Source organism: Electrona antarctica (genome assembly GCF_951216825.1).
Source record: "Electrona antarctica genome assembly, chromosome: 4".
NCBI classification, from domain to species: domain Eukaryota; kingdom Metazoa; phylum Chordata; class Actinopteri; order Myctophiformes; family Myctophidae; genus Electrona; species Electrona antarctica.
The window spans coordinates 34,841,892-34,863,938 of record NC_136809.1 but is presented as its reverse complement, the minus strand read 5'-3'; the positions used below and the strand labels follow the sequence as shown (position 1 = coordinate 34,863,938).

Genomic DNA, 22,047 nt, shown 5'->3' with positions numbered 1-22,047 from the left:
TTCCCCCTCATCCCCACGGACAGCCAAGGCCATCCCACGCATATCAATATGCACGCATATCAACATGCACCTCATTTCTATCATTCCTTTTCATGTTCCACTTCTCTTCTAAATAAACGCTAAACCATGTCAAACGATGTTCGATTGAATGTGTGGTCTGTACTAGTGAAATGGAGTTGGTACAACATAAGTTCAGGAGGAAGACCACGCCTTCAATGATAAATCGTTGACTAACACTGCTCCTCCTCAATCTACCCTAAGCTCCATCCTCGGCCAACTTCCTGCAACACTCTGTGATCAATCACCATGGTAACCCATCCAGTACCTCCCCTCGACTTATCTACCATGGTAACTGATAACCTTCCACCCAAACCCCTCCCCTTTCTCCACGTATTTATACCTGCACGTCTACCTGCCATTTCGTGCTTGGTTCTTCGTATCCCTCCCTCCCTCCCTTTTCCAGACCTAGAGTCTGGTCAGCCTGACTTTTCTTCCGCCGCCAAGGGGAAGTTTTTTGTCACCACTTCAGAAATTGCTTGCGCCCCGTCGCAATTGCCTACTCAGGATAGGACAACATCGGGTCTCCACAAGAGTGCACCGAGACAACTTGCAGTGTTCCACACCTTAACCAGTTTAATTGCAACCATATCCTCATTTTCAGGTTCCAGATGGGGGTCCTGAAATGACGGAGTGCGCCGTCTCAGACGTCAGCCAAGACGGACGCCTCTCTCTTCGGGCCGTCTCAGATGTCAGCCAAGACGGACGCCTCTCTCTTCGGACCCCAGGCCAATACTCAGGGTCCAATACCCCCATCGGAGCCCACACGGGCATCTCTCAGGGCCGCCGCCCCTCGATCCCGGGCTACGCCCTTCATCCTCCCCCCTCAGGGCTTCGCCCTTCATCCCCCCCCTCAGGGCTTCGCCCTTCATCCCCCCTCAGGGCTTCGCCCTTCATCCTACCCGGCCTTCGTCCACCACCTCCCCCCCCCTCAGAGCTTCGCTCCACGAGCTTGCTCTCATCCTTCACCTCCCCCAGGGGCTTAGTCTTCACTATCAGGGCTTCGCCCTTCATCCCCCCCCTCACCCCCTCCCCCCTCCTGTAACGCCAAATCATCCATGTCTCCCTCACCCCTCGACCCTCCCCCCCCCCCCTTCACCCGTCACCCAGCCCCTCGGAAACCTCCTACATCCTCACTCCCCCCCTCCTTCCCCTATTCCCAACCCCTCATCCTCCTCCCTTCCCCCTCATCCCCACGGACAGCCAAGGCCATCCCACGCATATCAATATGCACGCATATCAACATGCACCTCATTTCTATCATTCCTTTTCATGTTCCACTTCTCTTCTAAATAAACGCTAAACCATGTCAAACGATGTTCGATTGAATGTGTGGTCTGTACTAGTGAAATGATGATTTTGCATGGTACTGTATATTTGTATGTCATAAATGTTTCGATGAATTGGGTATCAAGTTATCAACTCAAAGACCCCATTTGAAACAAGCCATAGGCTATCTTGGGTTTAAATCCTCTTAGCAGAAATTGTATTGAACTGTACTTTCCTGTGCTTTTTTCTGCAAACTGTTAAAAAAGATGACCGCATGACTGCATGACCACTTACTGAGTGGCACAATTGGCTCACGCATATATCTAAATGCCGGAGCAGTTCGCAAAGACCCGCCAGGAAGCACTGTTTAATGGAATGTATTTGTGCTATTAAGTATTTTTTTGTTGAATTACTCATGACAAAGTTGTAAAAGTCAAAAGTATGTATTTTATATCCATAACATAAGCAAGCAGCACGTGCAGACAATACAATAATTCTTTCTTTCAATCATTTTATTATTATTAATTATATTTTCAATGGTAATGGTCAATGGTGCATTTATATAGCACCTTTATCCAAGGCGCTTTACAGATATTGTCATTCACCCATTCAAACACACATTCACACACCGATGGCGGCGGAAACCATGCAAGGCACCAACCTGCACATCGGGAGCAATTAGGGGTTCTTGCTCAAGGACACTTCGACACTAACTCTGGGGGAGCCCACAGGGATCGCACTGGAAACCTAGCGGTTCTCATCGGGTCACTCTACCCCTGAGCCACCGCCTCCCCCGCTAATAAAACGTTAATTCGATCGGCTCCCTAGTAGGCCTCTGTGGGCCTCAGTAGACCAGGTGGTTTGAGTACTTTCGGTGTCAGACAGAACAACAAGAGCTCTTCTTCTCTGCTCATGTTGCACATTTATAGCTGGCACTCGGCACCTATACCGCCCCCCCTATGGGAACAGGCGTCCAAAGTGTTAATGGCCATTTTGACACTTTCAGAGTTCCATGCAGACTTGTTATGGTCATTCAGGGCTAGCTCTGTTGGGTTTATCATCATTACTTGCCCAAGCAGTGCGCGCAAGTGCTGTGGTCGTGCTCGTATGAATGTGCGTATGCTCAGAGGTATATATACTGAGGTTTATGGTGACTTAATTATGTTTCAATGTCGGGTTATAACTGGCTGTGGACATGGATAGGACACACACTGCGTAGACACAACAGATCAATCACAAAACATGCATTAACATGGAACCCGCAAGGCAAGAGGAAGAGAGGAAGGCCTAGAGCCACCTGGAGAAGAACCACAGAACAGGAGATGAAGGCACAAGGGCTGTCATGGCAACAACTGGAGCGGAGGGCACAAGACCGAAGGGGATGGAGGAGAATCATCAATGGCCTATGTTCCTCAGGGAATATAAAGGCCTAAGTAAGTAGTGTTGGTTGCCATGGTAGCCAGTTCCCACCTGATGTTGTGTGGGAGTTCAGACTTCTCCAGACCGTCCTGAATAACTGCCAGCATGCATAAGGTCTTCAGACTAGGACTCAAGTCTAAGACATACAGGTTGTTGTTGTCTGTGTTGTATCCTCTATCTCCTCCAAAGAGGATGATACGATCTCCCACCATGCAACAGAATATCATGCAAGTCCTTCTTGTGCTTAAACATGGACCGCTCCCTTTGAAATTGACCCTCTTCTGCGTGAAGGTCTCTGGTCTGTATTCCAACAGAAAACGGCTGCCCAGATTACTTGTCGAGCCATCATATATATACAGCGCTCCGTTGTGGGTGAAGACCGAATGACTGTAGCATTCTGCTGAATAATGCACTGAAGAAGGCTCGTTCAGCCAGTGGTTTGTCTCTGTGTCAAACACGCTGATGGTCATGCACCATTTAAAGCAGCCTCCGAATACAAACATCTTTATCCCGATGGTGGTAGCAGAGACCCACAAATTGGCGGGCGGTGGAGTTCCTCTGCTGTCAATTAAAGACCAGACCATTGTGCTGGTGTCCAACTTGTAGATGTCAATATAGTGTCCATGTTTCCTCCACTGACCCTCCGTCTCTCCGCCATAAATTAACATGACCTTCCCAACAACACAGGCTGAGTGGCCGAACCTCCCCTCTGGAACAGTCCCAGAAACCCTGGGTGTGAGCATTCTGTGGTCGTCGACATCAAATGCATAAAGCACCGTGCTGGGGTTCCGCCTGTCATTCATTCCCCCCCAGATATATATGAAAGGGTCGATCAGCACAGCTGTGCGCCTTGTGCTCATGGGGCGAACCTCGAGAGGGCGTTGTCCCCTTCCGGGTGTCTCTGGGGGCAACTTGATCCAGCGTAAAGACACCGTGTTAAAGACATGCACCTCAGTCCGACGCTCTGACTCGATAAAGTCTCCTATAAAGAAGTACACTTTGTGGTCCACTGCTACAGCAGCATCATACTCTGGAAGCCCTTTTAGGTGCACCGTCCAACGAAGCATTTCACACGGTAGTTTAAAGGTTTATCCCTGAGTGCAGTCCTGAATACCTTGGATGAATGACTTGAAGGAATGCAGTCCTACTGTGTGGGTCAGCACTTTTATAGGCTAGCGGGCCTACGTGTGACGTAGACTCACATGTAGGCCAAGTTGGTGTGTCGTAGATGGCTGACGTCATAGACTGACCTGCTACTACTCTGACAATTGCTACAGTGGTTGTCCTATTCTATCCTATTATGCGTGCGTGCGTGCGTGCGTGCGTGCGTGCGTGCGTGCGTGCGTGCGTGCGTGCGTGCGTGCAATGAATGAAGGATTTCACGTCATAGTGTCTGAGCAAATAGGCATAGTGTCTTTTTCACGTCATGATGATGTATACGATGATAAGAGTGCCCCTCACTTCACACGGGTGTGATTTTTTTGTATTCTTTTTGAGTGGTGTATTTTTTTAGACGGTCGGACCCACGGTTGTCCAGAACCGCCACAAAAGGCCTCTGCCCGGGCTCTGGAATAAAGGGACACAGTACAGAAATCTCCATATATGGGTATGAAAGGGACACAGACAGATGGGTGGAACGGGTACTCTGACACGGGTATTGCACAGCCGGGTGGGGACATGGATCTCCAACTTCCATCGTAACTGACTCTGTGCGCTACAGCCGGGCACCGCTCTACTTAGGGAATGCTTCCCAGATGTCATGACGATCAGTGTTGACTGAGCTATTGAATTATGAGCTGACATTATAGTTTGAGTGACAGCTGCACTTGGAGCCCATCGAGCAGTAACGGTCTCATGCACCTAAATGTCTGATAGTAGAATTATTAGCGCGCATGCGTGCGTGCGTGTGTAGTATATATTTTATTTAAAGGTTAGGGGTAGAAATCTCATCAATTCTCTGGAGTCTTCCAGGTCCAGTCCATACAGGTAGGTTCTGTTCTCAACAGATACCACATTATTTATTCATTCATTTATTTGTTTGGAGCTCTCTGGTGGTGCAGGAGCCAGCTATAGGTGGTTCGGGCATCTATAAGGATACCTCCCGATGCACGTCCCACTGGAAGGAGAACCCACCGGGGCAGACCAAGGACCAGATGGAGGGATTATATGTCCAAACTGGCCTGGGAGCGCCTCGCGATCCCCCAGGACGAAGTTACTAATGTTGCTCTGGTGTAGAGAGGGAAGTCTGGAGAAGTCTGTTATTGCCCCCGCAAACCCGACTACGGATAAGCGGTTGAACATGGATGGGTGGTGGCGCAGTAGTAGAACCTGACCACCAGGGGGTTTGGAATCGACCGCGGTGCTTCCTGCTTTGTCCCTATAGCGTCTATAGAGCAGGGGTTCCCAAACTGAAAACAAAAATTGGACCCGTTACCTGCCCCGTTACCCGTTCGTATCACAGGCACCGATAGCTATCACATTGACTTTATTTCATCCGACACCGCGGCGGCGGCAGTGCATTGCATACCGAACAGAAGACATGATGTAGTTGACTGAGTGATGCTACTGCTGCTTATTATCACAACATAAAGTTATATCATGATTTCGACCTAATGGCAGCCGCATAATATATCAACAAGGAGAGGATGATGAAAAAATAATAGCTTGATCGACCGTCGACCGTCTTGATCCAAGGCTGTTTCAAACATGGCCATCACTCATCAGGCAAAACTTTTTAACTTTATTTACACTTAGACAGAGTGACGCATTAGGCCAACATTACCTGGGTTAGCTTTACATCTTGTGTTGAATGTTGGCATTATAATCCCTTGGTGATGTTTCATCAGCGCGAGCGAGCGGAAATATAAGCTACAGTATAGGCTGCAGCCTGGTGATAAAAAAATAAACTCCACACGTGAAATGCTACGATAAGGAAGCAAGGATGCGGCCGTGATGTCACTGCTATGCAACAAGGAAGTAGCACAGGGAATCACAGCCATAGATATATAAGAAAGCTAGATGGCTCACCCGCGCTCTGGCCAATGGAGAGCGACGTTGCTACGTGGCGACCATCTTACCTCGGGGCCACATAACATTGTGTCTATGGGGCATGTACTTTTAAATAACCATAACTTGCTAAATTTTCAACCGATTTTCAAACGGTTTGGTTTGTTATAAACATGAGAGACGTCCGCATACTTTTCGCTTTTCTACGACGTTCATATAAAAAAATAAAATTAAGCAGATAAGCATCCTGAATCATAGCCACGTTGACAACGTTTGTAATAAACCAACCCGTTTGTAAATCCGTCAAGATTTGAGCGAGTTATGACTGTTTGAGCTGCCATAGAACATACTGTGCTGTAGTATGTTTAGGGTACCAACAGGGGCGCTGTTGCACCACTCACTTCAGACAGATCTATGGAAACAATCAATCAAAAGCTTATGGGCCAGACGTGAACCGGCTGGGCTGTTGACTATCATTGCACACGTATAGCGTTCACGTGTTATTGGCCCATATGTGAACGATGCATAATGCTGGCTCGAGCTGCAATACCAAATTCGGCCACTATGTATTTTTCGCCTCAGGGTTTCCTCTCGGTGACGTCTCAGACTCTATTATATTTATACTCTAAGGGACACACACATAGCTGCGTGTTGGCTAGGCACTGCTCAATAACAGGGCAACCCGGCCTGGTGGAGATCCCACTGAAGAGGTTACAGCAAATCCACCGGCTAGACGTTGTCGCCCTCTTATGGTTGTTGTAAGTACTATTGGCACTAATTGCACATTAAGCCTAACCTGACTCCGCCAGATGGGGCAGCAGAGACTAGAGTACACAGGTTCCCCCGACAAGCAAAAAAAAAGAAAAACCTGAAAACTACTAATGATCGGAACCATTCATCATCGTCCGTGTGGTTTCCGGTAGGAAGCATTGCGCTGTCGGACCGGTGCGTCCATTTAAACAAGCCGTGTCAAGCAGCGGCCTCCTTCTTTATACTCTATGGGCTACACTCTGCGCGGTTTGGACCAGAGCTATGGACCCATAGTATGGACCAGACAGAGTGTAGACACTGTAGAGTATACTCTGGGACCAGTGCCACTGAGCCATAGAGTAAGACAACAAAGAATACTGGACATGGATTTAAACACAGACATCACATTACACAGAGCAGGTTGGTAAAACCAAAAACTATATTTTTGAGGGTTGCTATCTGTGTGTTGTTAGTTTCGAAAATATTGAACCAATGAAAAGTAGTAAAAAAGCACGTGGGACAAAACCTCTTAACTCCATTGGACCCACAAACTGTCTGCTAAAGCAGCTAACTCCACCACCTCTCCCCCTTTCATGGAAGTATTTGACAATATATAAAGTCACAACACCAACTTTGATGAGGCAGTATTGCTTTGTTTTCAAAATATACTGTACAGTATTCATTTCCTGAAAAATTTATATTTTGGAGTTAAGTGGTTTCTTCCCAACAACAGCAGCTGTTTCATCATCATATGTGATCACATACTGTAATCAGGTAGTCTTTATTCTGCTGTCGAATTCCCCAGGAGGGTCACGGTGGCACAGTCGGTAGTGCTGCTGTCGCCTCACAGCTAGCCCCATATGTGCCCTCTCCCTACGCTCATTCTGTAGCTCCGAGATGAGGTCACACACAGGGCCCCTCCCACCCCGTTCAGAAACGGCGCATGTTTCCACAATTCCACGATTCTTACCTTTTCTAAACAATTAATCAAAAACGTGAAGTGGTGTGAAGGGTTTACACTAATTCAACGTCAACAACGGCAAAGAAAATCCAACTTTAAACGGTTACACGAGCGTCTAGCGGTTGTTTAGCATGTTTTTCAAGGAAGTTGAAAAGCTTTAGCGCCTCCCCGGCGCCTCCCCTGGTCGAAAATTTCCAACTGACTTCAGTTCACTCGACATGCATGCGCACACGCACAAATAATAATTGATAAACATGGAAGCGGCTGACTAAACCAACCGCTGTAACGCTCGTAACCGTTTAAAGTTGAATTTTCTTTGCCGTTGTTGATGTTGAATTAGTGTAAACCCTTCACACCACTTCATGTTTTTGATTAATCTCGGAGCTACAGAATGAGCTTAGGGAGAGGGCACATATGGGGCTACCTCACAGCTAGTGGCTAGCTGCAGCTAGCTGGTCCTGGGTTCGATTCTCGCTGGGGACGCTGTGGGCGTGTTCCCTCCTCCGCTTCATCAGTGCCCATACCCGAGGCGGGGTTGGCGGAAGGGCCTTTCTGTGAGGAGTTTGCATGTTCTCCCTGTGTTCCCTAGGGTAGGTTCCCTCACAAAAACGTGCAGTAATCCTGGTCTCTAAACTACCTCCCCCTGGCCAGCCAGGGCGCCTGATGGAGGGGAAAGGAGCTGGTCGGAATAACGTGTTCCTTACTTCCTTCCATGCACTACGTCCGGCCTGGGAAACTCCCCTGTCAAGTGAAAAGAAGCAGCTTGGACTCCTCATGCATAGAAGGAAGCATGAGGCCGGTCCGCTGCCCCCCAGGTTGGCAGAGGAAGTGTAGCGCCCAGGATTACATTATATAATTGACACAGTGAAAAAATGGGTTACAAAATCATGGGATAAAATAAAACCAAATCCCGAGAGTACGGAGTCAAACTTAGACTGTATTCAAATATTGAATTACATTTATATTGTACTGTTTCACTGCATCCCTCCTGAAACTAAGAACTGAACATATCTCCTATGAATGGATATTAGGCTTGTTCGATATTGATTTTGCCATTACTTTTCAGTAAATAATAGTACGATATTACCATTCAAAATCAATGCAACTTTTTATATGGCCAACATTATGCATCTGTAGCCTACCTCTCAGCTCTCGTTCTCCTCCTGTGCCACCAAAAAATAGTGGAACGCCCTACCAACAGTCATAAAGGAACGTGAATAGCTAATCTCCTTCAAAACTGCTCTCAAAGAGCACTTACTGCAATTCAAGAAAAAAGAAAAGAAGCGCTTTGTGGGTCCTTAATATGTAGAAAAACTGCAGACAGGTGCTCTTTGGAGAGGGTTTCAAATAATACAGCACATGAGTTCTTTAAAAGTTCTATATAGCTTGAATGAGTCGAAATCAATGTGGAAGGAGTAGGTAAGAAGGTGGCGAACTTAAAAGAGGGTCCAAGGCAGCTCTGTGCAGTAGAAGTAGAAAAATCCTTTATTTCATGACAATTGGTTGGTTGATTAAAAAACCAACACGTTTCGGCCTGCATGGGCCTTCATCAGGGTCACTTACTGCAATTCGAAACTGGCCTTTACTGTACATGTTTTTTATTTCTAATCGTTTCTATGATGATTTTGCATAGTACTGTATATTTGTATGTCATTAAATGTTTCGATTAATTGGGTATCAATAACTCAAAGACCCCATTTGAAACAAGCCATAGGCTATCTTGGGTTTAAATCCTCTTAGCAGACCTTGTATTGAACTGTACTTTCCTGTGCTTTTTTCTGCAAACTGTTAATAAAGTAATTAATCATTCAAAAAGATGACTGCATGACCACTTAGGGCCACTGAGTGGCACAATTGGCTCACGTATATATCTAAATGCCGGAGCAGTTCGCAAAGACCCGCCAGGAAGCAATGTTTAATGCAATTTATTTGTGCGAGTTATAAGTATTCTTTTGTTGAATTACTCATGACAAAGTTGTAAAAGTCAAAAGTATGTATTGTATATCCATAACATAAGCAAGCAGCACGTGCAGACATGAATACACTAATTATTTCTTTCAATCGTTTTATTATTATTATATTTTCAAAATCTGATACCCACATTAAATGGTGCAAAGGCGCTTTACATAGACACATGCATTACATTCACACACACATTCATACACCGATTGCGGCGGAAGCCATGCAAGATACGAACCAGCGCATCGGGAGCAATTTGGGGTTCAGTGTCTTGCCCAAGGACACTTCGACATGTAGACAGGAGTAGCCGGGATTCGAACCGCCGACCCATGGATCATTGGACGACCTGCTCTACCTCCTGAGCCACAGTCGCCCCACATATGCCGGCTAGGCTGCTTTCTAATGTTTTGATAATTCGCGCGACAGATGTATGCATATGACGGTATAGAGTTTCATGTGATGAGCTTAAACTAGTGTATTTAAGAAGATGATCAGGTAATATAATTGTGAAAATAATAAAATCATTGAAAGAAAGAACTTGTGAATTGTTTGCTAGCGTGCTGCTTGTTTATGTTATGGATATACATACTGTTGACTTTTACAACTTTTGTAATTCAACAAATACTTATAACACACCTCTCTACCCTTCCTTCTATAGGCCTACTTTCCCCTCTTTCTTCTCTTTCTGTGTGTTCTTAGTTTTTATGTTTTTATTTTATTTATTTAAAAAATGTGATATTTTGTACCATGTTCTTTTTGCACCTTTTTATTTGTATTACTTTCTGATGTCTGTGGTGTTCGTTTGAGTATGGGTTTAAAAAATTGAAAATTTAAGCAATTTAATCAAATGTTATAAAAGGCTGTCATTCCATGTATATATGATGCGTTTGAAATGACACTATATACTGATGCCTAACTTCTAATAAAAATATCAATGAAAAAACAAAATATTTATAACACAAATAAATTGCATTAAACAGTGCTGCCGGGCGGGTCTTTGCACAACCGCTCCGGCATTTAGATTATACTTGGCGCACATTGGTATAGTACACATAAATGTAAGGCAAGGCCTTTAATCTGGCAGGTTACCAATCGTATGAATGAACATTTGTATTCGCTGATAGTCTGACGGTTGTATTTTTCTTTTAAAACAAAACAAGACAAATAGACATTAAAGGAGAATTTCGGGCTAGTAGGCTTTCTTACCTTTTAGAACAAAAGGAGTCTACCAACGCGCCTCAAGCCTGGAACGGCGATGGAAATAAGCGAATTAGCACTAAAACCCAATGCCCCATTGAGGGCTTATAGTCGGGTAGGGGAAATGGCCAATAATGTGTTTTTGCACAAAAGAACACCTGGGCCTCTATGGTGGGGACGTAACAACTACAAATAAATGTAAGAAAGCCTTCTAGCCTGAAATTCTCCTTTAAGACTAATGACATGAAGTAAATTTAAATGGCACCTCAAAAGGATGAATAGTTGTACTGCACTAAGTATATATAACAAATAGCATTCAGTTGCCATTAAATATCACTGTTGATATTGTAGTGTTAAATACAGTTACGTTGGACCAATATTGCGCTCCACAATGGACCGTTTGTACATATTTGGGACAGTCCCTGTCCTGTCCTACATGTGCGGCACTTCTTATACAGGCTGGTTGAATGGTTGAAGTTTTTGTGAAGTGAATTGATCACTCCTTAACCCAGGGTTCTTGAACAGGGGGTCCGAGACCCCTAGACAGTCCTTAGAGATACTGCAGGGGGGGGGGGGGGGGGGGGTATTTTGTTTTTTACAATAACTCACATCCATATTCTGGGGGGTACAATAGCCAATCTAGAAGTGAGCTTGTAGATCTGTTTTCGGCAAAGAGGTTTGGTGTACATCTCTCTCTAAGCTAAGGGGTCCTTGGCCTGAAAATTGTTGAACACTTGTGGTTTAGAGTTCCTTGGGACGCGCCAGTGTTGTTCACCATCTGACAGGCTGCCTTGCACTGCAGTATCAAACAACCACCAACAACTCCAAAAGTATGGAAGGGTAATGCTGATGTTACCACCTCTCTCCTCCTTCTAGATCTCCCACTATGTCCTGAACAGCAGGAGAGGAGCTCCAGTCTGGTCCAGGAGGAACCAGAACCTCCACAGATTAAGGAGGAACAAGAGGAGCTTCTTGAAAGACCGCAGGATGCTGATGGGTCAACGTTGACAATACTAGTTGGTAAGGCGTGGAGCTACGCTCCCTCAGGTAAAAACCTCATTACTGTGTGTGTGTGTGTGTGTGTGTGTGTGTGTGTGTGTGTGTGTGTGGGTGTGGCTGGCTAATCTCAGGCACCGTTAACCCAGTCGATGCCAAATTTTGAACACACTCCCTGGATGCCAACGATGAAGCTCTGACCCAACTTTAAAAAAATATATATATATTTTTTTAACCACTCCTCCAGTTTCCGTCCAAAAATCCCGCAAATCGTTACACACTATCTCTACAGTCATGTGTACAAGACGAATCTGTGCGATATTTCATATTCCATCCTAATTGGCTAACATTGCCTTTCAAAGTTGGCAGGATTGGCCCGTTTTGAACAAAAAGCCTCAAATCATGAACGCAGCGTGCAATTTATGTGAAATATCTTTCCTACTAGGCTGAGGAATATACCCACCCTTTTCACATTTTTGGAACAAAATGCCTCAAATCATGAACACAGCGTGCAATTTATGTGAAATCTTTCACAGACTTTCCTACTAGGCTGAGGAATATATCCCACCCTTTTCACATTTTTGGAACAAAATGCCTCAAATCATCCAATTGCCATCCAAGGTGTAAGAAGAAATGGCACCCTTTTCACATTGGCCTATTATAGCGCCACCAGGAGGCCACAACCTGCCCTGCCCTGGTGGAGACCTGTGCCCCAAGGGGCACTTTATCTAGTTATTATTGTCTCCACCAGGCCGAAGGCATGGGGAGAGAGTATGTTTTGCACTCCGTATTGTTTTGCACTCCATCTGCCTCTTCAAGGCAGATATCGCACAAAACACGGGCCTCGTTATTTGGTGCATAGGCTAATGGTCAATGCCTGTGTGTAAAATCAGATCAATTGCGCCATGCCACTGAGGGAGCAATCTCGAGATGAGGAGATTGTTGCGCAATGTCTGAGGATGCTGTTTGTGTGTTGTTATCTGCCTTCTTAAGGGCCCTGCACACTGCTACGTTTTTCAGATTTTTAGCAGCATTTTCCCGCAGTTTTTCCGAAAAACACGTTCAGTCTGCAAGGACCTTAACTCTCATTTTATCTTTTTCTAGAGTTTCTGCACCTTGATGTATGTAAAGGGGAGGTTTCCCCTGAACAGCAGGAGAGGAGCTCCAATCTGGGCCAGCAGGAACCAGAACCTCCACAGATTAAAGACGAACATGCAGAGCTACTTCAAAGAGCAGAGGAGGCTGATGGGTCAACGTGGACATTACTAGCAGTGAAAGGTGAAGATGATGATGAAAACAGAGAGACAGAGCCTGTAGCCAGCACCTCAACTCGACACATTAAAACACAAGCTGATGTAGAGGACTGTGGAACATCAAAACCATCTAGAGATGGCCAGCTCCTCTCTTCACACCGTTCTGAATCTGACACTGAAGACAGTGATGAGTGGGAGGAGACCAGGGAAGACCAGTCTGCTCTAAACACACCAAAATCACACAAGACACATGCGGAAGGACAAAGATTGTCTTTGAGTAATAAGCTGTCCCAGGACCTGAAATCATCAAAACAAACTTGCATTTACACAGAGAAGAAAATGAAATCATCAAAACAAACTTGCATTTACACAGAGAAGAAAATAATTAGTTGTACAGAGTGTGGCAAAACATTTAATCATGTGGGAAACTTGAATAGACATACAATGATTCATACAGGGGAAAGGACCTTTACGTGTACAGTTTGTAGCAAAAGCTTTAACCGTAAGGACAAGCTGAAGTTACACATGAGTAATCATGGGGAAAAACCTTTTACTTGTACAGTTTGTGGTAAAGGATTTGGTCAGATGTCTGATTTGAAGGTACACATGAGAGTTCATACAGGGGAAAAACCCTTCACATGTACAGTTTGTGGTAAAGGATTTGGTCATATGGGTGATTTGAATACACACATGAGGATTCATACAGGGGAAAAACCCTTTATGTGTACAGTTTGTAGCACAGGATTTAGGCAGATGGTTAATTTGAAGACACACATGAGGATTCATACAGGAGAAAAACCCTTTATGTGTACCGTTTGTGGGAAATGTTTTGTTCAGGTGGGCAATCTGAAGACCCACATGAGGATTCATACAAGGGAAAAACCCTTTACCTGTACAGTTTGTAGCAAAGGATTTGGGCAGATGGTTAATTTGAAGACACACATGAGGATTCATACAGGGGAAAACCCCTTGTAAAGTTTGTGGCAAAAACTTTAATGACAGATGCAATATAAAGAAGCACATGACACTTCATACGGCGGGGGGGGGGGGGGCAGTTTTACTTTGTGGCAAATCTTTGTTAGAAAACATGATACTTATTACTTACTTAGCGACTCAAGATCTTCGGTTACATAATTTGAAGTGAATATTGGCTGCTGCATAATGTTAAAATGCCTGTCAGACAATTCTGCAACACATTGACGTGAGATTTAATTGTCGTACACTGAAGTCAAAGTGACGTTAGAATGCTAAATCCTGAAAGTGACAGTGATCTCGGCGTACAGCCGTATTTCAGTCTGAGCAAGTTTGATAAATGAAGACCAATTTGACTGTGTGCTGTTTTCCATTCTACTTTTGTGTGTATAGTAATTCAAAGTCACAAGCCCTTTAGTAACATAAAGTTAAAGAGTGTTGGACTCAAGCTTTTCTGTGAGGAAATGTAAGATTCTCTGATTATCATGCAGAGGAATTTTCCATGTGCTGTTTACACAAATCCCTCTAGGTGTTGCGGTTGAATTTAGTATTTTCACTGAAATTACATCTTGAATGCATCTTGAATACACAACCGTAATCCTTGCTTTTTTGCGCAGTGCAATATGATATAACGAGGGGAACAAAATATTTTCTTTTCTTTCTTTTTAATTAGTTAGTTAAGTTGTTGAATATACAGTAATGACATTTAAAACAACTTAAAAGGGTCAGAGCACTACAATGAAAAGACTGACCAGTAATAAAACCCCCAGTATGCATCGGCCGTATACGGTAAGACATTTACATGCTTATGTTTCACAAAGTAATGGAAGAGGTAGTGTTGCTTTTATTCATAACAAGGACGTCCATCGTAGCTGTCGGGTGGAAACCTTGTATGTCCAAAACTGTTACTTTTCAGGAAATGGAGAAAAAAAACCTGTTGAGTTCCAATGTAGTTGAGTGTGGGAGAAGACAATTTCTGTTGAACGCAATTAACACAAATACTGCAACTAACGTAAATATCACAACTTAACACATCCACGTTAGTATAATAGTTAATTGCTGGGAACTGTTGTACTTAAACATGTGTGAAGGAGAATAAATGAATGGTCAAAGAATTGGGAGTGGACCTGAATTTGTGAATGTCATACAATGTTAAACTTCCATGTTTGCATGCTCCTCACTCGCAGCTTTTTTGAACTGCCTAGAGATACAGCCGCAATACTTTTCATTGGTTAAACATTCCTAAAACCACTACACATTTAAGCACTTTCACTTTCAAAACAATTAAAAACATAGCAACCTCACAACAATCAGCTATGTTTGTGTGGACACTAGTATGCTGCAGAAAGGCATTCATTTGTCAATAAAAAAGGTTTTAGCCCGACAGCAACAATATCATACGTTTAATCCCCCCCCCCCCCCAAACAGCTCTTGGTTTCTGTTGCACTTAAAGTTGACCCATAAGGGTCCATTTGGTTTTATTTGTCCACTCTGAGAGTTAAATTAATGCTCAGGACATCACAGTGTAGTTCTATTCCACTGTTTCGTACTGTTTTTGTACAAATGGACCTGTGAGCGTCCATTTGGTTCCATTTGTACACTCTCAGAGTAACATTTACACAAAGTATTTACTGCCTGTTCTCTTAAAGATGACATTGAATGTAAAATGATGATTATAAAACAATTATAATAGTCTACTATAAAATGTCATAATACATAACAGCATAAGAATTAAACAAAGTTGTAAATGGCAGTAAACTATACATGTGTTCTCCGGCCTATAACAGGGTTATCAAATGGTACAATTTTTGTCTACTTGGTAATTCAGCATGCTAAATTAGAAGCCATTGTTCTTGTATTAATACAAAATACATTTTCAAATCTTGTTTGATATGACCTAACCCACCGATGATGTCGGCGGATTTCTGAACTGAGCCCTCCTCTGAGACACAGAATGAGTAGACAGAAATGGTGCCATATTAAGAGTATTAGTGAGAACCAATTACATGAAGATAAGGTGGAAAATGGGTGAAGTGCTCCATTAATTAATGTTAAGTTAGTCCATAGTGTTCAATAATACTTTAAATGACTAAGTGCTAAGTATTAATACTGATCACATTGATGAATAACTATATACTACTACTACTACTCCTTGCCGCCTTGGCCTAATCGATCATTATTGGTAAACCATAACACAATGACAATGAAAGGTATTGACTCTACACAGCAGGGATTATTGTATTGATGCGATGTATATTGTTGTGTATGTAAGTAGCTGTGTATATGTATGCGTATGTATGTTTATATGCTTATTTATATGTATGCTTTATATATATGAATATGTGTAGGTGAATGTATATATTTAAGGACAACATGAATGTATGCACTGTGCAGGTAGACAGATATCATCAGTCTACAACACGTGCACTGAAATATGCAAACTATGGACTCCAGGGGTAGGGCCCGGTAGGGCCCGACAAGCCTATGGCTTCTCCCTAGCCATTTTTCGGATATCGGACAGGACATAAGCAACGGACACTCCAAAAAGGAAATAATAAATAATGTGCTTTATGTATGAACTGTATGTCCACCATTCCGAAAATAAAACTGAACTGAACTAATAATAATAATAATAATAATAATAATGGATGGGAGGTGATGCAGTTTGTGTGTTCTATAAAGAACACATACAGTCAATACCAGATCAACATCTGTCAGTTGAATTCCCACATTAACTAATGGATCAAAATATATTTTCAAAACAACTGAATACAAATATATATGGTACACCCATAAATAATATGGGTAGAGAGTCTGGAAAACAGAAGGTACCAGGTTTCATTCTCGGCCCGGCTGTTTTGAGATGACGATGTCCATGCATGAGCAAGTTACCCTGTGGGATTAATTAATAAAATGTACATTTTCAATGCTTAATTCAGAAGAACTGTCCGAGAGAAATATTCTGTTCTTCATAAACGTGTTTCCATCCACCATGAAAATGAACCACACCCGTAGAAGTCAAGCTTAAACATCAATAGCATGAATCCTGGCTTCATAGTGGCTTCATTCTTTAAGGGTGCGATCACACCAACCTTTAATCATGCCTATGCGGTGGATTCTGCCAATGCTTTTCAATGGGATCGGAGTGGTTTGTTGCCATTCGAGGATTTCCACAAAAGAACGATCCGTTTCCATTGACAATCATTGGCAGAATCCGCCCTCATAGGCAGAATTAAAGTTCGGTGTGACTTCGGTGTGACTTCGGTGTGACCGCACCCGGTAGTAGTAGTTCACCCAAGTAGTAGTTCACCCAAGACATGACTTTACTTCTATCATTTACCTGCTTGCCTGCCTGGTATCTTTGACTCACGGAGAGTTTTAGTTGTAAAACATTTCAGAGTTATCGTGTTGCAGCTTTCCGTGCTCGGACACGCATCCGTGCTGTGATGTGTACACGTATATATACAACGTAATGGAGCGGAGGCACCGCTCAAAAATCCAAGAAGGGATTTATTTTTTATTTTTGAGACCCCTGCATTAACAACAGCAAAACTATATAAAAAGAGATTCTCTTGTATACCAAAGTCCACTGAGAAATGTTACCAAAATATCACTAAAGAAGAAGAAAATGAATTAATATAATGAAGTCAAAGACACCACTGGGTATGTAAATGATAGAAATAGTCATGTCTCAAACTACTTTAATAGAGGCTTGATGGTGGCTTCATAAAGGCTTCATATAGAGGCTTAAAGAGTTTCATGGAGACTTTAGACAAGTGCTCTGGTGAGGAAGGACAGAGAGGCTCCCAGAGCCAGGCCCAGCGACAGAAAGAAGGCCATGATGGCTCCTGCTGTCTCTGCTTCATGAGGGAGAACGTTCCTGAGGAGAACAGTGAAGAAAAGTCAATATACAATGCTTTGAGATGAGAATATATTAGTAGTAGGCCTACCTACATTACGCAAAGAACAAACTAGACACACACGCGCACGTGCGCGCAAGAATGCAGCTCTGGTCTTTGGTTCCGTTATGGTCAAGGAATCTATGATCGACATCATGGTCTTTTAAAGAAATACGTGTATGCGCATTCAGCCAGGCTTTATGATCCTGGCTCGACAAATTCGCTCCTTCTCAGCTTGGCTTGGCTTTACTGAAACGGAATAAACCAGGCTGTACAGAGCAGGCTTTATCAAGCCTGGATTTGGCTTATATCCTGGATAATTAATTCTGCTTTCGTGAAACAGACCCCTGGGCTCATGTCAATGTTATTGAGTTAACAACTTGAACATCATCTCCTCGCCTCGTCCTCCTACCTATCCCGCAATGTCACAGTGTGTTTTTGATTTGACTGTTTTTCTTTTCTCTCCTGCACTGCTCCTACTCTACCTCTCTCCTCTCCCTTCTCACGGAAACTACAAGAAGACAGAGCATTCGGCACACACAAAATATTAATTTCACTCACTTCTTTACAACTTGTGAAAAGTCATTTTTCTGATTTTCTTTTTGAGTGGTGCAAACCACTCCAACAACTGGCTTTGTACCTGTGTACCCGTGTTTGTTCGTATCAAAAAAACGAGCATGGTTGCTATGTACTTATGTACTTATGACACAGATGCTTCCCTGGTTCTAATGTACAGTATAACTATAACAATAAATGTGTAGTTGCACCACTCAGTTCACACGGGTGTGATTTTTTTCTACTAATTATGACAAGTAGACCATGCAGTGCCCGGCTGTTGAGCACCGAGTCAGTAACGATGGAAGTTGGAGATCCATCATCCATGTCCACCCGGCTATGCAATACCCGTTCCACCCATCTGTCTGTGTCTCTTTTATGCCCATACTGTATATGGAGATTTCTGTAACTGTCTCTCGTGTCCCTTTATTCCTATGGAGTTCTGTGTCAGGCATGCCCAAATATGGAGTGTTGTGATGTCAGCTCCATATATAGACCCTGCAGGGGCCCTGGGCATAAGCCTTTTGTGGCGGTTCTGGACAACCGTGAGTCCGACGACTTGACACCGGGCACTGCAGTCCCTGTGGGGGTATGGAACGCGTGTGTCGAATTTGAAGTCAGTGGGGAAAACGGTTCTCGAGTTACATGCATTACAGCCGTACACGTACGTACAGACAGACGTACAGAGACATGGTGCATTTATAGATAGATAGTTATGACGATTTTCTGTCATTCCTACTTTGGTCCGAAGCACATGCAGAGGCTGGCCAGGTATCCGTTGCTGAAGGCGAACAGGATCATGAAGACGATGAACCAGGCATCGTGTTGGAAGTAGACTGGCAGGTTGTAGCGCGGCTGGATGTTACACAACATTAAGAGGGGGACGAACAGCAGGCGAGCCAAGATGGACAGAGGCAAGAGCTTGCTGTCCTTGCCGGGCTGGAAGGACGGGTGGATGGACGGATGGACAGACAGACAGGAGATATGTGACAGTGGTTAATGCATACTTTAGGGTCTGTTTTATGCAGTGGTTTGTTCTACCATGTTACACTGTATACCTTATACGTCCAATAATTTATTAAAAATAATCGGATACCATCCAGTAACCATCAGATCTGAAACAGGATTTTCTTTTCTCTTTTTTTTTTTCTTTTTTTCTTTTTTACATATTTAACACAATCAAGGGCCAATGAAGGCCCCCACGAGCCCTCAAACCCAGTAATGCGCAGTCCAGTTTCCCTGAAGGGCCCGTTACTCACCCACATACACACAGCAGTGAGGCTGCGACCAGCCCAGTCACACAGGTTGAACAGCAGAAAACAGGAGACTGGGATGAAGTAAACCTCTGAAGAAAAAAAAAGAACAAAACGTTGTATTCATGTATTGGTAATTTTGTTTAGTTAATGACAGCAGTCCATAGATTACACACACCCACACATATGCATAAAGTTGTGATACATTACATTTTATATATAGCTATAAAATGTTATCAAAACAGTTTTGAGTGTGTGGAGGCTCCCTTTAATTAATTGTTCATGAATGCCATGTTTAAAAGTTCAGTCTTGTGTTAATTGTGTGTCTGTGATGCATTCCAAAACTAGCACCTCCACAAGCTCACAATGTGACACAACGTGACAACGTGATGGCTTGTGAGCTTGTAGATGCTAACCAGGAGGCAGTTGTACCACCTCACACTAGGTTCAAGCCTAGACTAGTTAGCTTAAACTTGTGCATTACTAAAAGACATTTACGGTAAACTATAACTAGGCTAGTTTGAACTTAGTGTGAACTGGTGCAACCCCCTACAGGCACACACAAATACCAGTAAGTATAAATCAAAAGCATGATGCATCTCTAAACAATACTTTTAAACATAGCAAACAACCATTTATCTTTTGAGGACCTGAAAAGTTGTCCTCATAATGTCTATTGTTGGCAGTTGACCCTCACAGTATGGTAATACAAGTGTGTGCTGTACACCATGCATGCACACACACACACACACACACACACACACACACACACACACACACACACACACACCCCAGGCTCCTCCATTGGCGATGGTGGACTTGGCGTCGGCGGTGATAGCTGGGAAGGTTCCTATGGTAACGGTGAAGCAGAAACACACAGACACCGCTAGCACCCAGATCTGTAACACACAGAGGTCAAAGGTCACCATATGGTCACAGCCAGCTCACATGCTAATTCGTTCAGTTGATTAATTCAACTCAGGCCAGGTATGACTGCTTAAATCAGCCATCACCCACCTACAATGATGTATGATACATGGTATCATTGCTGTCTGAACAGAAACACTATCCCCATATTTCAACTTTTTAATGTTTTTTACTACTTTATTTACTGTCACGCAAAAGTAGCGAAAATAGCCAATGTAGGTCACAAAGGTCACAATGCGTTGCATCCTGTGTGTGTGTTATAAACATTGAACCTATGAATATTAACAAGAGCGTGTGACTAAATAATAACATAGTAGGCATGCATAGCCTATGGGATTTCCACTTTACAGTGACGATATAATAATGATGATAGAACGTGAACTGAATGGAGCTGACCTTCTTGAAGATGGTGACCATGGACACATTTTGCTTGGCATTGTGGTCCGATGGTCCGTCATCTCCAGTGTTCTCTACAGAGAAGGAGAAGTATAATAATATTCTTAGTACTTAGTACCCTACCAGTACTAATAGAGGAAGACAGTATGGGAGACAGTGTGTAGGAGAGACAGGAGAGACAGACAGTATTTCTGTCATTTCCGTTGAGGATCTTTAAAATATCTTACAAAAATAACATTTTATTTAGATATATTATTTTGATTTATATTAGGACAAATGTAAAGACAAGACTGTAAAGACAAAGTGAGGAGGCGTCACAGCCACTTTATCCCTGCATCATTTTCAGAGATTCCGTGCTCCAGACTGTATGATGGACAGTGTAGGAGAAACCAACAGTAGGACAGCTGAGAGACAGACAGCGTAGAAGAGACAGACAGTAGGACAGCTGAGAGGGAGACAGTTTAGGAGAGACAGACAGTAGGACAGCTTAGACGGAGACAGTGTATAGAAGTAGGGATGTCCCCTATATATAACCACATATAACCTCTTTTAGGCCTTTAGACCTGCTCTTGTTTCCCTCTACTTTGCCAGAAATAGTCGATCTACAAGCTCACAATGTGTCAGGTGCGTTGCGACGCATTGTGATCTTGTAGATTGCCTGCAATTTTAGTGAATGTTCCCCTATTATAGAGGGCGCTATAGGGTTCAAGTGGTTAATCCTGTCCTGACTGAGCAGTACATTGACATCAGTGCAGTGTTGAAGCATGCTTTGCTCTCACGTCTCTCTCTACCTTTCTTCATCAGGTCCAAAGTGTTGTCTTCTTCGTTGTTTCTTTTATTAGCGTTGCTGTCCTGGAAATACTGGTAGAACTCCTGTGAAATGTAGTTAATAGTTTAGTGTAGTGTAGTGTAGTGTAGTGTAGTGTAGTGTAGTGTAGTGTAGTGTAGTGTAGTGTAGTGTAGTGTAGTGTAGTGTAGTGTAGTGTAGTGTAGTGTAGTGTAGTGTAGTTTAGTTTTAGTATACACAATATAGGCTATATGCACAACAGCCACATTGGAAAGAAATTGGGCCTCTTCCTTAGCTTAGCGCCTAAGCTATAAGCCCACGTGGGGACAGAGTGGAATTCCGACGCCCTGCCATTCCGATGGGGCGTATACGTTGAACAGTCCGACATGCG

The 22,047-nt window shown here is 43.5% G+C and overlaps 2 protein-coding genes across 3 annotated transcripts in view; one reads left to right on the top strand and one right to left on the bottom strand.

The window, feature by feature from the left end:
- The first annotated feature begins 6,738 nt into the window (after positions 1 to 6,738).
- Positions 6,739 to 15,494, top strand: LOC306921071 (uncharacterized protein). The gene is made up of 3 exons (XM_079498165.1): positions 6,739 to 6,921; positions 11,495 to 11,665; positions 12,719 to 15,494. Exons 1-3 carry the CDS (start codon positions 6,750 to 6,752, stop codon positions 13,840 to 13,842), a joined length of 1,467 nt encoding a protein of 488 aa, XP_079354291.1. The 5' UTR covers positions 6,739 to 6,749; the 3' UTR covers positions 13,843 to 15,494.
- LOC306921072 (equilibrative nucleoside transporter 1-like) overlaps positions 13,924 to 22,047 on the bottom strand; it is a 29,397-nt gene continuing 21,273 nt past the window's right edge. For both annotated transcript variants that reach the window (XM_079498166.1, XM_079498167.1), the window contains exons 8-13: positions 21,661 to 21,742; positions 20,870 to 20,943; positions 20,337 to 20,445; positions 19,553 to 19,638; positions 19,033 to 19,232; positions 13,924 to 17,719 (exon numbers count right to left, since the gene is read on the bottom strand). In XM_079498166.1, the coding sequence (XP_079354292.1) occupies positions 17,608 to 17,719; positions 19,033 to 19,232; positions 19,553 to 19,638; positions 20,337 to 20,445; positions 20,870 to 20,943; positions 21,661 to 21,742 (663 nt within the window). In that variant the 3' untranslated portion in view covers positions 13,924 to 17,607. The remainder of the gene's footprint in view (positions 17,720 to 19,032; positions 19,233 to 19,552; positions 19,639 to 20,336; positions 20,446 to 20,869; positions 20,944 to 21,660; positions 21,743 to 22,047) is intronic.

What these genes read in the sequence shown, in the direction of transcription:
- LOC306921071 (XM_079498165.1), top strand. Translation starts at nt 6,750, where the DNA reads ATGGGCTACACTCTGCGCGGTTTGGACCAGAGCTATGGACCCATAGTA. An exon ending in CATCACATTACACAGAGCAG is followed by an intron (nt 6,922 to 11,494) that starts GTTGGTAAAACC and finishes TCCTCCTTCTAG; the next exon opens with ATCTCCCACTATGTCCTGAA. An exon ending in GTGGAGCTACGCTCCCTCAG is followed by an intron (nt 11,666 to 12,718) that starts GTAAAAACCTCA and finishes ATCTTTTTCTAG; the next exon opens with AGTTTCTGCACCTTGATGTA.